This window comes from Mixophyes fleayi, chromosome 1 (genome assembly GCF_038048845.1).
Source record: "Mixophyes fleayi isolate aMixFle1 chromosome 1, aMixFle1.hap1, whole genome shotgun sequence".
Taxonomy (NCBI): Eukaryota; Metazoa; Chordata; class Amphibia; order Anura; family Limnodynastidae; genus Mixophyes; species Mixophyes fleayi.
The window spans coordinates 322,671,544-322,689,754 of NC_134402.1; the positions used below are offsets into that span (position 1 = coordinate 322,671,544).

The 18,211-nt window shown below is 37.6% G+C and overlaps 1 protein-coding gene across 1 annotated transcript in view; it reads left to right on the forward strand.

Moving 5' to 3' along the window:
- The window catches only part of TBX5 (T-box transcription factor 5), a 56,670-nt gene extending 40,094 nt beyond the window's left edge, over window positions 1–16,576 (forward strand). Inside the window, exons 6-9 of the mRNA XM_075192271.1 lie at window positions 3,097–3,249; window positions 5,038–5,129; window positions 9,713–9,942; window positions 15,025–16,576. Coding sequence (XP_075048372.1) covers window positions 3,097–3,249; window positions 5,038–5,129; window positions 9,713–9,942; window positions 15,025–15,599 — 1,050 coding nt within the window. The 3' untranslated portion in view covers window positions 15,600–16,576. The remainder of the gene's footprint in view (window positions 1–3,096; window positions 3,250–5,037; window positions 5,130–9,712; window positions 9,943–15,024) is intronic.
- The last annotated feature ends 1,635 nt before the right edge of the window (window positions 16,577–18,211 follow it).

Genomic DNA, 18,211 nt, shown 5'->3' on the forward strand with positions numbered 1-18,211 from the left:
AAGGCACAGCCAGAATAATTAATGAAGATGGAACTTTGCCGTTCTCCGACTCTGAGTTAGAGCCCTCTAGTTGAACTAGCAGGAGCGCTAGCCCGGCTAGCAGGACAGGTGAAGGGGAGATGGTTGACCGAATCCTCGGCTGATGTAAAAACTCACACCTGTATGAGTCCTATGTGAATGGTGCAGAGATAATTCCACTGTAAATACAAGTAGATGGATGATATGCAACTCAAACAAATATGATGAAGAGCCTCAATGGTGACCTTGACGCATTTCTGTGCTAACAAGCACTTTCATAAGAATGGAAAAGGAAGGTAGTATCTAGATTATCCTTCTAAACCAAGCCTGAGTCTAAGAAATGACTTCTGTACCTATTGTACCACTTCAAAATGTCAGTCCTCACTTTCCAAATCTTATTTTACATCCAAGAAAGTAAAATAAAGATCTAACATCCTTCCAATGTACGCCGACTATCTAAGACACTTTTTCTTCCTCTTGCTCATTTTCTCTGTAAATAGCAGAACTCTATTAGTTCGTACCACTGATGGACTAATTTTGTACATTAAGTTATTTTAGTGGTACCTACAGTATTTCGGCACCACAAAGGCTTTTACAGTCAGCGTATACAGTGTGAAAAAAAAGTTCACCTTTAAAAATCTCTTGTATAGTTTTACAGCTTTGTATCATATATACAGTATATATATATATATATATATATATATATATATATATATATATATATATATATATATATAAATTCTTTAATAGCTAGATGTATTGTGTAATATATTTTTGAAGTTGCACAGAGTTTAAAATTTTGGGGGGTTTACAGCCATGTAAAATGTTTTTTTCTGACAACTTTTAGACACATTAGCAAAAATAAAAATAGTTATAATTTTTCCAAAATACAAAAAAAATAAGGAAAAAGAAAGAAAGGACAACTGTGCCAAATTTACAGCTTAAAGTACAAAAAGTATGTAAAGTACAAAATTTGCTTTGCTAATCTGAGTAGTTAAGAATGTGAAAACTAGTCTGGTTATCATGGAAAAAAAGCACTGGTAATTAAACCTTAAAAATATTATTTCTCTGATTAATTCATATCTTGCCTCACGAGAGGATACTGCAATCGCAGTGAAAATCTCAAACCATTTCTTTACTTTCTACTGATCAAAACAGTATATTTGGGTCTATGTACGAAATAGTGAAGAGCCAAAGAGCCAAAATGTCTATGCAAATTCCAGTTTTTTATTATTTATTAAAGAGTTAACGTCCCAGAAATCATAGCTCTGGCTTCTCTAGATCCCTCCCCTATGTCCATGCACTGTCTCCATTCACCGGTAGCGATAGACTGCCGGTGAATAGGGAAAATACTTTGTGGAGGTAGGTTGGTATAGTAAATTGCAGCGGCGCTGCAACACCTAAGTGATACCCTCCCTAGCTTCTGCAATGTACCATGCTTACAATCTGTTGGGCTATGTATTTCTTTTTATTTTACATTTTTTTTCTTTATTATATTCTTAGAGGAAGTGTTTTACAAACGTGGAAGCCGATTTGCTTTCATTATTGCCGGATGTTTCATATAAACGTACAGTTAGAAATGATTGCACTGCTTGGTGACTGTGATGCTTGGGTTTAGCATTGTGCTCCTATGACTTGCATGTCTCGTTATCACACTGTAGTGAGGATTCTTTTGTTAATCATTTGCCATAGCGCTTCAAGCAATGTAATAAAGTATACTGGGCTTCTCTCATTTGCAATAGTTGTATGATGTATTACACAATTTTTGTACAGGCCAGAACTGTTCATAGTTTCTTTAGTTACAAAGAATGTATACAAATCAGGGGGTAAATGTATAAAGCTGAGAGTTTTCAGGCGGGTTTGAAAAACCAATCAGATTCTAGTTATCATTTATTCAGTACATTCTACAAAATGATAGCTAGAATGTGATTGGTTGCTATAGGCAACATCTCCACTTTTCAAACCCGCCGGAAAACTCTCAGCTTGATACATTTACCCCCAGGATTGCATTACATGTAATATACAAATGATAAATATAACAATTACCTAATACTTATATTTAATATAAAGGATTAGAAATCAGAGCTATCAATGTACATTTACATACTCAATTCAATCCTATTGTTGTAAAAAAGAGAATGGATATAAAATATGGTATTTCAAACATAAGGCAACAAAAATGTGGATACCCTAACAATTTGCTGAATGATTTTCAGTTTACCAGCTCATTCGTACGGGGAATAAACAGAATAAAATACAATTTGGGCTGGCAAAAAAAAAAGAGTTTAGTGTAACATGAACTTATAGGGCCCAATCGATGAAGGCACGTATATGACACCTCACTCCCCCCATTGAAATCTTAGGCTGTCGGAAGTGTCATTTGCATTTGAAGATAAATTCGATGTACTTGCGTTCACTGACTTATAGTCCGTTTCTAGGCATGTGCAGTGCAATGTGATGCAAAATACAGCATGTATCGGCATTTACATTCTTTAATGAATCAAAATGACTATTTTGTTTTCCATTCCACCAATACACTATTTTATTTGCTTTTACTAAGAGTAGTCTCTGAGCTCTTACAAACAGGGTCATCATTCTTATTGTGTATCCATGCTTTGTAGATTTTAGGAATGGATCTGTAAACACACTTTCTGACAAGAGTTCTCTTCAATTTGCATCAATTTCAACATTGCTTGCAGCATATAGTAGCATCAGTGCACGGTAAAATATAATGGAGTTCTATCTGAGTGGTGATAAAATACATAGTACCCCATGCTGCAGGGAACACGCTTCCAGTGCTCTGTTAAGAATAACGCCAAAGAACAAGGTTTTGTCTACGCTTTTAACAGGCTGTGTGTACAAGACTTTACTTTATGCAGCATCAATCAGTTATCTACATCTGAAACATTAGTCTTAGGACTTAATTAAGAAAAGAGGAGAAGAATGTTTCTGCATCTGTCGTTCATAAATAAGGCATTTGGTCAGATTGAGGCCCCTTGGTACAAATGTTATTTCAAAACATCTTGCTTGTGTTTAGATATTTATACATTTCTTTTTGTTCCATTTTCTTTACTGTAGATCATCCTGAATTCCATGCACAAATATCAGCCACGGCTTCACATAGTTAAAGCAGATGAGAACAATGGATTTGGGTCCAAGAACACAGCTTTCTGTACCCATGTCTTCTCGGAGACTGCATTCATAGCGGTCACCTCCTACCAGAACCATAAGGTAAACAGCACAACGCCTCACCATGAAAACCGTTCTATCACCACATCGTACTAAACTGCCGCTGTGGTGCCAATTGAAAATACACAACAATGATTCCAATAGTACAATCCATTGCCTGTCTGCTATTGTCTCCACCTATTGGTAATTAAAATTGTAGCTGCTACATCAGAAGAGACACCATCCAAAAACGACATGCTCAAAAACATAAATGTTACTGATCAAAATTTAGCATGCATGCACCTTAGTCTAGGTAACGAGCAGTGAAGGAGTTAACAAAACAAGCTCAATAAAACCCCCTTATCCTTGTTGCCAAGCCTTGCTCAGACTCATGCACACATTTTACGGGGTTCTGGAAAGGAGCAGAGCCAGCCAATCCTTTTTTCTTCTATAACATCTGTATATACATAAAATTAACATTTTTGCCCATGTGGAGAAATATTTAAAAAAAAAAGGGAGGAAAAGAATAAAATAAAAATAAACTCAAATACTTGGAAAGAATTTTAAATTAAGGGAGTGGATCAGAAGATATACCCACCGTAAACTGCTTGGCCTCACTAACAGTTCACATAACTACCTGGATACTACATGAGAATTTTTACCCAGGAAGTGTACTAAAATGTACAAATATTCCCTTGCAAATTGCAACAAGATGCACACATTTTCTCCTGCAATTTCAAAGCAATTAACATTTTTAGGCCGAGGAACAGATCAGAATGTGGACGTTTCACAATGGTTTGGGTGCAGACATCATCCTCCCTAATTCCTTGCTTATTTTGGATACATGGGCCACTTAATGCCAGAGGTTGCTGGATAAAGCCACCAGTCAACTCCTACTGGAGACAGACTGGGAATCCATCCTGCAAATTGTGACAAAATTGTTAGCAGGGTGAAATGGATCTGTTACCAATCAATTTTCTAGGAAAAAAGTGACATTAAAATGGGACTCATTGACTAATGTTTGTGATAGGTGACATATTCATAAGGTACCGGGTTCCTAGTGACTTCACAGGCTCATTCTCATGAAATAACATGGCTGCCTCCACTAGGTGCAGGTGATAAGTTCACTTCAAACACACCAGATATTTCTAACTGTTAGTGAAAGATTTCTGCTCTTTTAATAAACTCTTACCTGTTCCTTAACCTGTGCAGACTAAAGGGCATATTTATCTATGGGCAGAGAGCCCTATTGCCGGCGAAATTAGTGTTTTTGCTACCGATAGGGCTTGTTGTTGCGTTGCACAATGTATGAAAAGTGGTTACCTCAAGCGATAATAGCCCAACGCTTGTAAGGAGAAGCCTATTTTTACTTGTACCACTCCGAAGCGTGTTCTGTTATCGCCAGCACAGGATGGCGATCACAGTTCAAAAAAATTACAAACATTATTATTCTGAAAATAAAGCATTCATTTCTATTTGATAATATTTTAAAATAATATTTGAAACTATTTTTTACATTTTTAAAGTAAATTTAACTAAACCAGTGAGTGATAGTTCACTTTGATTTGGGTCAAATTTGTCTATAGTTCTCATTCAGTCTATGTTTTGGCAGCTTACCAGTGATATTTCATAATCTTATATGTATACACACAGACCACATCTCTTTCTAACTTGAATTGTGTATCCTATACTTTCTGTTATGTTGTGCCTATATTACATTTGACCTATAGCTAGGACTGTCTGCATGCATAGTGCACTCAGTGCTCTTCTAAGTGCCTGCAATATGCTGAGTTTGATGCTTCTATGAATGTAATGCTGAAATATCCTGATTACAGTCACATCTCTTATCAGATTACACAGTTAAAGATTGAAAACAACCCGTTTGCCAAAGGATTTCGAGGGAGTGATGACATGGAGCTGCACCGCATGTCCAGGATGCAAAGGTATCTTCTTCTATCCATTGTGGCCTCTGTATCTATAAACATGTTATGATGATTGTCACATAGGCTTCTAGAGCTAGTATTAAGCAAAGCCTCTCTACCTTTCTCCTTCCAATCTCATCGCAACTTAGTTTCTAAATTGGACTGTAGACATGAGTGAAATTGCAGTAAACTTTTGACAGAAGTGCGACAATCAGGCAACACAATCTCCTAGTCCTGTTTGAATAGTGTTGGGGCGGCATCGGTCAGTCCATTCTGCTGAATGGTGGTGGCTGGGATAATATTGGGAACATTTACCACCAAATTCTGTCTGGTGAAATGGGAAATTTTGCAGCCAAATACATAACTAGGAAAATATCAGTACAAAAGATAACCACAAAATACAGATAATTATATATACTTTCAAAACATTTAGCTCCATACAAGAGGGGGATTAATACAACTAAATACACTGCTTGTTCCTGCGTCCTCCATTCACTTAACTGTTATATCTGTTCCTCTATGCACTTTCCTGCTCCATTCTCTTCCCCACCCACATCCCAGACCTCTTTATCCTTATGCATTTATCCATTGGTTAGAGGAACATAGCAAGTGTTTGTGTATCTTACTTTGTTAATTGTTTGATTTGTGCTTAAATAAATGGCATTAATCACAGTGATTTTGAATCAATTTATACTTTTATTAGTTTTGGATGTCGAAGCATATTCCAGCTTCAGAACCGCTTACTGAAATGTCAATTTCTGTGTAGACCATACCTCCCAACAGTCCAATTTTGTCAGTACTATCCTGATTTACATACCCTTGTGATAATATGAGCATGGTTTGGAATGGAGCTGCGGATATAGGCAGGATTGGGTGTTGTTTAAATGGACAGGGTCTGGCTGGATCAGGGACATGGCTTTTTTGTGTTCCAATATTGCTTTTTAAAAAGTTGGGAGGTATGGTGTAGACCCATACTATGACTGGCTCTACTAATCTAAGCTTATCCAACAAATGAAAATGGAACCAAAAGAGGAAATACACCTAAATTAAAAAAAAAAAGAAGTTATGAAAATAATGGTAGCTATTCTTGTGGAAATCTGAACACAATTTGCACGCAAGTTGCATTTGAAAAAAAGAGCACGGGACTTGTGCATAGTTTCGACCACATTCAAATCCAAGCGTATCTCAAGATATGTTTCAATTTGAATCTGGGTGTAAGTGCACTCTGGATAAATAGTACTTGTTGTATGTAGACACACACAACAGACTGCAGTATGTACAATAAACAGGTCACATCAGAAAGCATAAAAAAGGTAGTATAAAAGAACAACTCTTAACAGTATAATCATTTATACGAATATTTTTTTTTATTTTCATTTTTACATTAAATACGTAAATAAAGACGCTTGCAATGTGTACTGTACATAAAATGCATTTTTATAGTCTATCTTACTTGCATACACATGTTCTGTGCTAACTAGTGCCCCGCATACGTGTACTTTTTAATTCAAAGACCATGCTGTCAGTCATCACTATCAGCACTTATACCTGCCATGTAGTGGGTGCAAATGATATGGCTGAAAACAAACCAGGACTTGAATTGGCCAAACGGCATCAGAAAGCCCTTAGTGTATATGGGCTACGTTTCTCCGACCCGTCCTTCCCCCGCTTTGCCTTTTAAATCATAGGCAGTTGTAAGTGTCATCTGCGTTTGGACATGAATTACGTTCCCTGGCGTAAGGTTCGTTTCTTAGCGCGCGCAAAGCTATTTCACGCCAGATACGCTATCCAAATGGACGTATATCAGAGTGTAATTCAGGCCCCAAATATCTTCTTTAAAATCTAATTTTTTATTATAATTCATTATACAAAAATGACAACTCCTATCTAAGGCCCCCTTGAACACCTTTCCCAAAAATTTTTAACTGTGCCAACAGAATACAATATGCTGGTTAAGGATTGGGTCTGTCATTGCTGTGCTAACTTTATAAATACATACTATGGGGCTGATATTGAGTTTGTGTGATGTGTTAATAAAATAAAAACTAATTAATTAAAATTAATAAAAACTGTGAGCTATGTAAAGTTTGAAGTTTATGCGTCAGGTTTTCATTAGACATATGTAAGATACACGTACGCCCATGTTCTGAAACATCTGTTTAGATAGCAAAATACGCATTCGATATTATGTGTGAATAAATAAAACAAACATATAGCAGGTACAACTTCCCTTCTCGTTTATTATTTTAAAAAAACTTTCAAAAATACGCTGACAAAATGATATAATATATGTAGAATTCGCAATCATCCAATCAGAAACATTTAGCTAGTGCTGCGACCATCAGGTTGTATATGCATCTCTGTGTGAGTTTACATCTGTTCACAATTAAGTGACTGCGTCCTTGCTGTACTCGACCTATGTTACAACGTCCCTGTCCCTTCAGTCATAAGCGAGAGTCAGATTTGAACAAATCTGTATAGGCGCATATGCGTGCAGCTGGCTTTATGGGAATGCGCAGAACCAATTTGTTTATTTTACTTTACTCAATCTGGCGTAAGTCCAACGCAGCATCAGCCCCTTTATTTATAGCAAAGCTCATAAATGTTTTCGCATTGAGCATAAAAATGGCTATTTATTACATATAGGAAATAGAAAAGTATAATATGGATACAGAACTTGAAAAGTGCGCCATACAAAGTGATAAGGTGTGAAGAAAAAATATATAGCGGACATGCATAGTATGGTGAGAAAAATGTATTGCAGCATCAGCTAATGCATGGCACATTAAAAAGGCAAAATGTAAGTATGTAATGTGCGTGCTATATCAAAATGTAAGTGTGGCCTTTATATTCCCCCATATTGCCTCACATGCCATAATATAGCCTCATATGCCCCAGTATAGTGCCATATGGTAATGGACCTCCCTATATACCCACAGAAATAACCCAATGCTGCAGGGCTAGGGTTCCTGACAGTGTAGTCTCAATAGGTCCCTCAAATCAAGTGTTAGGTAGGATTATTCATTGTTGCAAAAGAAATATAATATTGCCAGGGCAGCTGTGCAATACTGGCTCAGGGCTAGATTTACTAAACTGCGGGTTTGAAAAAGTGGAAATGTTGCTTATAGAAACCAGATTCTAGCTGTCATTTATTTAGTGCACTCTACAAAATGACAGCTAGAATCTGATTGGTTGCTATAGGCAACATCTCCACTTTTTCAAACCCGCAGTTTAGTAAATATACCCCTTAGAGTGCTAAGGGTTAATTTACCTTTTTGCTGGGAGAGTCTTAGCAGACATGTTTGTGTGTGAGACGGCTAGCTGGCTTGCACAAACGCAGTGGAACTGAAAGCCCAGATCTGGAATTTCAGCTCCACGAACTGGGACAAAAATGTATTTAAAATAACCCCACACAAAACGTATTTAACAAAAAGCAGATTACATGTTATCGCCATACTGGAACGGTGATAACAGAAAAGATATTGCTGCTGCAATACTTCTGGCTTCTCAATGCAAAGGAATCTTACTCTTTCAAGTATAGAACACAAAAGAAAATCCTAGTGATAGAGAAATCAATTTTTTTCACAGAAATAGGTATTCTTTTATCCTATTAAAAATCAACCCCTAAATGTTCTTAGAGAACTCTGATTGGCCAGCACTTCATACCTTTTGTTTTTTGTTTTTAGCAGTGACTAAAGCTCACTATGTGATGAGCACAGGTTACCATGTTCCAATCCTCAACTGTGTATTACATGGAGGGGCTATGTGACTTAGTAGAAATGTGAGGCATATTCAGTAATGGAAGTAGCAGCAAATTTATATTTGATCAGGAACAGTGACCAGGAAAGAAGAAGAGAGAGGAGACTACAAGCTGGCTAGTTGTAATACCACTAACTTATTCCTGCTCTGTCATCTACTTCATCAATTGCATTTTAGGTTTAAAACAAAAAATAGCCTTAAATCCCTTATAGACGTAGTGACAGACTTAAATAAATAACTACGTAAATAGGCAATGAGGTTTACTATAATAATAATAATAATAATAATAATAATACTGATATTGCAGCATTAATGAGATTAAAAAAAATAAAAATCGTAAATGAAGCATAAAATTACCAAAGGTGAATACAGAGATATCTGGTATTCTGTTGGCTGTCACTATCTGTTAATAGACAGCAAAATGTTCCATATCATTGTATGTGATATGATTACATCATGATCACCTCAATGTACCACACTGCATATTATGTCATTGCTTTACAAATAATGGATAATAACAATAAAGATGGGTTTTGTATGCCAACATTATAGTAAAAATATTGAGTTCATTGCTGTCACACGGCTCCTACACACAAACTTCTTAATTGTTAATCACATTTCGAGGAACAGAAACACCAAAATATCAAACCGTAAGATTTATCATATATCATAGTACTGTTGTTTTATTATATATCATTGTTTGAGTGTGTATTCATATATTGCTTGCATTGACCTTTACATGCGATAGTGGTTTATCTTCCAACCCACACTTTCAAAATCAAGCATTGTGGAACAAGTTTTCCCTTCCGGTTGTCATGCCACAACTCCTTATATTTCTTCTGCAGTAAAGAGTATCCAGTGGTCCCAAGAAGCACTGTGCGACAAAAGGTTACATCAAACCATAGCCCGTTTCCCTCAGAATCCCGCAGCATCACCAGTTCCTCTAACCTCAGTTCCCAGTACCAGTGTGAGAATGGTGTAAGCAGCACCTCCCAGGACTTATTGCCTTCATCCAACTCATACCCTTCTCTGCCTCACGAACCTGGCCCCATATACCACTGCACAAAAAGGAAAGGTATGTGGACAACTGCAGAAAATTGTGGTTATTCTTGGGGATGACAAATCATATATTCGCTTATATGTGCAGATTTCATGATTGTATAAGAGGTGTAATATGTAGATTTTCAAATATGAATATAATTAGTTTTCCCATTAAATGCGGAAAACCTTGCTGGACATGTATTTAAATGCACATTAACACAACAGTAATAAATGTATGGAAAAGTCTTTTTTAGTTCCAATATAAAAATAATTTGTGAGTAGCTCCCATAGCAACTTTGTTGTTCATGAGTGATTTACAACTTTATATTAGTTATGCAACGCTTGCAACATTTCAATGCACACATTGGGCCTGATTCAAGTCCGAAACCCACTTGCATGCAAATTGTGTTTTGAACATAGTTCCAAACTGTATTCAATTCCAATCATATCTCTAGATACATTTCCATTTGAATCTGGGTGAAAGTACGCTCTGCCTACAAAGTACTTGCTGCTTGTAGACAGAATAGACTGCAGTATACGCAAAATCATATCAGTAATATAAGGTAACATCAGAACACAACTGTTAACAGTATAGTCATTAATAAAAAATATGGAGTTTAAAAAAATAAATAAATAATATATATATTAACACTAAATCCATAAAGATGCCTTTAATGCGTACTGTACATACAATGTGTTTTTTTTAATGTAATTATTTTTTATTGAGCTTTTCAAGGTAGTATTGACAATGAAATACAAAAACACAGACAACAATAGTCAAACCGCCAAGTATAAGGTAGCTTTGCAATGGCATTAAAAGTCAAAAAGAATTACAATCTGTTATAAGAGAAGAAGAAAGGAGAAGAACGGAAAAAGAAAAGGGACAGATGGGGGAGGAGAACAGGGACAGAGACGGGTTGAGGAGGATGAGGATCAGGGAAAGGTGAGGTGTATGGCATCCTGGGACACCACGGAAAGAAAGCCGGGAAAATGAGAATTAACTTAGACTGTTGCTTGTAGGAGGGGGAGAACAGGGCTGATCAGGGAGACATATTTTCTAGAGCCCTGAAAACCATGCCAAAGACACCAAGGGGTGTCTTCCCTTTTCAATGCAGCGCCTCTTGAAATTTCATCGCCGAACAGGCTAAACACGCGGGTGTTGAAGAACCCGCATGTTCATACATTTACCCCCAAGTAGCATAATAGTCAGAAAATGTATCTGTTGATACAATGTGCTTTTATAGTCTGTCTTACTTAAATATACATCTATGCAGAAGCACCTAATGCTTCAGACATTCAAGTACATAAAGGATGTACACCCTCTTTCACATCTGTGATTTTACATTTCAGGACATAATTACCGATCAACTAGTCCTCACCAAGTTGTAACATTTGATAAATCTAATTATCATGTGATAAATAACCAGAATCTTACTGTCATTATGTATTCAAAAAAAATAAGGAACATGAAGAAGCATTGTGTGTCAGTACACCCTGACTGATTCCATATAAATAAAGAAGGTATTTGAGCCTGCTGCTGCTAGTCAATTGCACATATCTGAAGTCTTATCACATACAGCTAGGTCTGAAAATATTTGGACAGTGACACAGTTTTCATAATTTTTGCTCTGTACGCCACCACAATGGATTTGGAAGTAAACAATTGAAGAGCAGACTTTCAGCTTTAATTCAAGGGGTTGAACAAAAATATTGTATGAAACGTTTAGTAATTGCAACCATTTTTATACACAGTTCCCTATTTTAAGGGGCTCAAATGTAATTGGACAAATTAATATAAAGATAAATAAAAAGTTCATTTTTAATACTTTGCCACAAATCCTTTGCAGGCAATGACTGCCTAAAATCTAGAACCCATGGACATCACTGAATGCTGGGTGTCCTCCTTTGTTATGCTTTGCCAGGACTACTGCAGCTGTCTTCAGTTGTTGTTTGATCCTGGGTCTTTCTGTCTTTAGTTTTATCTTCAGCTAGGGAAATGCATGCTCCATCCTGGGTTGCTTTCACAGTATGTCCAATCAACTTTGCTGAGTCTGAGCAGACAGTATATCCCTATACACTTCAGAATTTATCCAGCTACTTCTGTCACATCATCAATAACACTAGTAATCCGGTTCCTTGGAAAGCCTTGCATGCCCATGCCATGACATGTCTCCATCATGTTACAGATGATGTAGTATGCTTTGAACTATGAGCCATTCCTTCTCCGTACTTTTTTCTTCCAATCATTCTGGTACAGATTGATCATAGGTTCTTCTGTCCAAAGAATTTTGTTTCAGAACTGGGCTGGCTTTTTTAGATGTTTTTTTAGCAAGTCTAATCTGATGTTTCTATCCTTGAGGCTTATGAATGAGTTGCATCTTTTGTTGAACCCTCTGTATTTGATCTTATGAAGTCTTCCCTTTATGGTTGACTTAGAGAGTGTTCTTCACTTGGCTGGATGTTGCGTAGGATGGTCTATTTCACTTGCATTGAGAGCTCCTTTGACTGCACATTATGGGTTCATAGAAAGAGCTTCCAAATGCAAATGCCACACTTGGAATCAACTGTTGACCTTTTGTCTTATTAATTGATAAAGGAATAATGAAGGAATAGTCCACAACTGTCCATGAACAGCTTTGAGTCAACTGTCCAATTACTTTGGTCCCTTGAAAAAGAGGGGGACACATTAAACAGCTGTAAATCCTGAACCCTTCCACCAAATTGAATGTGAATACCCTCAAATTAAAGCTGATAGTTTGCACTTTAGACACCATTTTCAATATTTTGGATGGGAACATTTAGGTTTGTGTTGACACGATGCCAAGGAGAAAATACATCTGCAAACATCTCAGAGAAGCAAATGTTGGTGCTCGTCAGTCTGTAAAGAGTTATTAGGCCATTGCCAAACATTTTGAAGTCAACCATTGTACAGTTAGAAATATTATTTACAAATGGAGATTACTGATGACAGCTGCCAATCTACCAGATGTGGATTTCCCAACAAATTCGCAGAAAGATCAGATTATGCGATGATCAGAGATATCACAAAGAACCCAATATCTACAGTCCAAGAACTAGAGGTCTCTGCTAATACAGTAAATGTTCATGACTCTATCATTAAAAGTTACAAGTATGGATTTCATGGAAGGATAGCCAAGTCTCTCTCTCAAAAAAAAAAAAAAAAAGACTTTGGGCACAACATCTTCTGGACAGACAAAACCATAGTGAATTTGTTTGGTCTTAAAAAAACCCAAGCACAGCATGTCATCACAAGATCTTCATATCAACCATCAAGATCAGTGGTGGAGGGCTGATTACTTGGCATGGACTTCCACAGCTTTATCGGACATGGACGATTTACAATCATTGAGCCCATCATGAACTCTTCCTTATAACAGCGTATACTAGATAAAAATAGGGGGTTATCAGTCCAACAACTGAAGCTTGTCTAAAATTTGATCACAAAGCAGTATACCAGAAAATTTACAACTGAACTTATACTGAAAATTATTCTTCAAGTTATTGCTTCTAAAGGTGGCTCTAATGAATCATGAGATGTACTTGTTTTTTTCACATGTTTTTTCCATGTTTCCTTATTTTTATAATAATGACAAAGTAAAATAAGTTATGTGTTATTTGTCACATGAGATTAGATGTATTAAATGTTAAGACTACAATTTGTTACATCTAAATAGATGATGGTAATGATGATGATGATTACTTAGATGCTTGCTAATTACATCTTAATATGTAAAAAACATAGATTGGAAAGAGGATGTACTTTCTTTTTCACATGACTGTATAAGTAATTTGTAATTCTCTTTTATATTATACTGGCAGGGGAGTTTCACCCTCTTTTGCCACCCAAGGTAGAACTTGTACATTGCAGCCACTCTCCATTCATTCCAACACCAGCCTCTAACTCCAAGAGAGAGCAAAGTGACTGACTCATTGAGAGTAGTAGGTGCAGTAGTGGTGGATCAGGGAAGTGGGCGATCGGGCAATCCTCCCTAGCAGGTGTGGGTTGCCTGCAGGCGCACACCAAATACATGTCCCCTGTCAGCTGAAAGTCAGACAGGGAATCCTGCCTGGTTGATCTGATTGTGTTGAAAACACAACCAGATCAGTCAGATCTGCCCGTATCTCTGCCGACAGTGACATGTATATATTGTAGGGCCGCAGCTGCTAGAAGAGATAAAGTGGGCGGGGCACTAAATCCTCCCCCCCTCCCCTGTGAAAAAGTCTAGGTCTGCTCCTGAGGAGGAGGTTACTATTCTCACGCTCACAGTTACCACACTACAATGATTGTGTAATCCTGTGCTCCTTCTGCAATTATTGTCAAGCGGTCAGTAACTGGAGCGCTGGGGAAGGAGGCGAGATGTATGTTGGGTCCAGGAGTCGAAGTGAGTCGAACTTAATTTCTACAACCCCTGGGATGGTGCTGCTTGAGACAAGGTTCCCTTTATAATGGAAAACTTAAATTGTCAGGCGTTCGTTAAGGATATACATGTATCAAACTCTTTAATTCTTAAATATATTTTGGCACTGGTAAAGCTGGAAACCCAATACAATGAATGCAAGAAGGCAAATAATTATAGGGTACATTTTTAAAGTAAAGATTGGTATTACAAAAGATAAGCCTTAGACCCATCATTACTAAGCATGGCTAATTGGTCAGCATAATTACTCTAGGTGCTGACAGTAAGACACAAAGGGTAGAATTCTGATTGACATATATTGGTTAATGGACACCAATTAACTGTTCACCTTATATTGCATATACATTGTAGGTCTTACTATGTGTCATATAGACAACAACAACAATAACAATAATAATAATTATAATAATAATAATAATTAGTAATATTCCATTTGCAGATATATCTGTACATAGTATTGGCATTTGGCACTAGCTTTAAATAAAAGTGAAAATAATACAAAACTCTACATTTATGGCCATGCCTCTGATTAATGCTAAATACAATAATATCAAGAAATATAACTGGACCATAATGCCATACTGAAGATTAAGTCTAAAAAACAGAGTAAAATAATATTTTTAAGGGCTACCAAATATTGGTAAAGAAAATGTAAAATATGTGTCTTCTCCCTACAGCGAGTGAAGAGTCAGCTGAGCATCCCTACAAGAAGCCCTACATGGACACGTCTCCAAGTGAGGAAGACCCATACTACAGGTCTGGGTACACACAGCCATCTTCTTCTTCTTCCTCTTCAACCTCCTTTCGCACAGAGTCTGCCCAACGCCAGGCCTGCATGTATGCTAATTCAGCGCCTGCCACAGAACCTGTTACAGGCATAGAAGACATTTCCTGTAATAGTTGGCCAAGTGTGCCCTCTTATAGCAGCTGTACAGTGGGAGGGGGAATGCAACCCATGGAGCGACTGCCATACCAGCACTTCTCAGCTCACTTCACCTCCAGCTCACTTATGCCCAGGCTGGGTAACCATGCAGGCACGCAGGCTGCGGATACCCACTCTATGTTCCAACATCAACCGTCCCACCAGGCGATTGTCAGGCAGTGTGCTCCTCAGTCTGGGTTACAACAGGCATCATCGCTCCAGTCCTCTGACTTCCTCTACCCACATGGTGTTCCTCGGACCCTATCCCCACACCAGTACCACTCTGTCCATGGGGTGGGCATGGTGCCAGACTGGAGTGAGAACAGCTAACAGAGCAGAGACCTTAGGCACAAATTGTTATGGAGTGAAAGGTCTAAACAAAATGACCTTGTAAAGTGGACTTATGCTAAAAAGACACAAAGATTTGTATGCTGAACTGTTATTTCTTGAACACCTCAAAACAAACATTCACTCTGATCTTTCACTTTCTTCCTATTCCCTCTGACACCCGGATCACAATAGGACAGAGATGAATGTTGTATAGAAAATGCATTCAAAAAAAGATTCTAAGATGACAAAGTCTGTTGAAAAGAGCCCACTGAGAGGCTTTGCACTTCACACAGCAGGCTGTACCATGATGGTGCCTACATGTGAAAGCAAGAAAGTGAAAAAGTCATGCACTTCATAAATTCACCTGCATGCCTCCCAAAACTATTTGGTGTTTGCAGTGGGTTACACTGTGTGATGTAGGAGGCTGGAACCATGGGTTTAGAAGAAGTCAGTCAAAGCGTGGACACAGCGAGGTTGTGTTGGAGAGGGGCAGTGATTCTATGTAACAATGCTTACCAGGTTTTTCTGTTGTTTATTTGGGTTATCATATCAATAATATTATCCATCAAGAGTACATACAAATGTAGACACGCCTAAAATCATAGCGGTATGTAAATAAAACAGGTCAATAGGATGTGAAATTAAGGGACTCAAAAACATGCATTTCCTAATGACTTCAAGACAAATAACTAACCCAATAGTTATCTCTGACAATCAAGAGAAAAATGCTTGGACTATCTGCATTTGTGTTGTTTTCAAGAACAATTCCAATGGCACTAAATATACACACAGACTAATGTATCCCATGAACTCTCGTAAATTAAAATGGTTTATCAAATGATATTTATATACAATGCATTCTGTAAGGTTGCAATGACAGAGGTGAGCTACTCCCCATCAACCATATAATCTTGGTGCCATTGTAACCTGGACATTGAGTCCCTGTCCTCTCCACATACACACTGTGTCATGTTTGTTAACTGTTGTGTTATTGACATTGTTATATAATAAAAGATAATATATTTTTTCTGCTTGATCTTTCTCTGAATGGTTCTTACATAACTGGCTATTGTGCCATGAAAATTGATTTGAAAATGTAACACACCCAATTTTCCACAATATAACTAAAATTGCAATTCAACAGCCTTGGTTATGTAGTTATTTATGTAATAAATGCAGGGTCATGTAAATATATCATAACAAGTAAATGTAATTTTAATTACCCTATTTTCAACAGATTGTATAAGGGACTCATGTCTATTCTAAACAATTGGGCTCATTTTGCACATTGCATTTAGGGGCAGAATGTGCACTGAACTACAACAACCAATCAGTAATTAGCTCTTATCGGTCTCGTGCAAACTAGACAATGAAAGTTGCCATGGTTTAAAACAAATTGTGCACCTAAATGCAATGCTAGTAAATGAAACCAATTGTGTGCAGATTTGTGCTCTCCTTACTGAAAAATAAGTAGGTGGCAGTAGAGCACATTTACTAGCTGGAAAATGTGCACTAAACCATAGCAACCGGATACATGTTTTCTTTGAAATAGACATAGACGTTACTGATTGGAAGCTGTGGTTCATTTCAAATGCTGCACCTAAATAGTAGATCAGGCCTATTGTTTACATCAACATGTTCCAAAAGTGTTTAGACTGAGATGTGTCTAGATTTGTATAGTTGGTATATGGTGGTATGCCATCCCGCCACTTCTCCTACGGCCTTCACCGTAGAATTATGAAATTCCTTTCACTTACATTTTCAATTTTCAATACCGCCACTTCTAAATTTTCCACTTTGACCATATTTATCTCTTATATATATATATATATAAAGAGAGAGAGAGAGAGAAAGAGAGAGAGAGAGAGATATCGATCAGCCACAACATTTAAACCTCAGACAAGTGAAGTGAATAACACTGATTATCTAGTTACAATGGCACCTATCAAGTGAACAGTCAGTTGATGTTTTGTAAGCAGGAAAAGTGGGCAATGTAAGTATCTGAGCGATTTTGTCAAAAGCCAAAGTCCGTTGGCTATTCAACCGGGTTAGAGCATCTCTAAAATGGCAGATCTTGTGGGGTCTTCTCTTTATACAGTGGCTAGTACCTAACAAAAGTGGTCCAAGGAAAGACAACTGGTGAACCGGTGACAGGATCATGGGCGCCCAAGACTCATTGATGCGTGTGAGGAGTGAAGGCTAGCCTGTCTGGTTCAATCCCACAGAAGACCTACTGTAGTGCAAATTGCTAAAAAAGTTAATGCCGCCTATGATAGATAGGAGTCAGAACACACAATGCTGCGCAGATTGTTGCTTATGGGGCTGTGTAGCCACAGGCTGGTCAGAGTGCCTCTGCTGACCACTGTCCACCACTGAAAGTGACTACAATGGACACGTGAGTGCCAGAACTTTTCCATGAAGCAATAGAAGCCCTGGTCTGATAAATCACGTTATATTTTACATCATGTGGATGGCTGGGTGCGTGAGCGTCATTTACATAGGGAAGAGATGGCAACATCAATGCTATCATGCACTATGGGAAGAAAGCAAGCCAGCGGAGGCAGTGTGATGCTCTGGGTAATGACACATACCACCTACCTAAACATTGATGC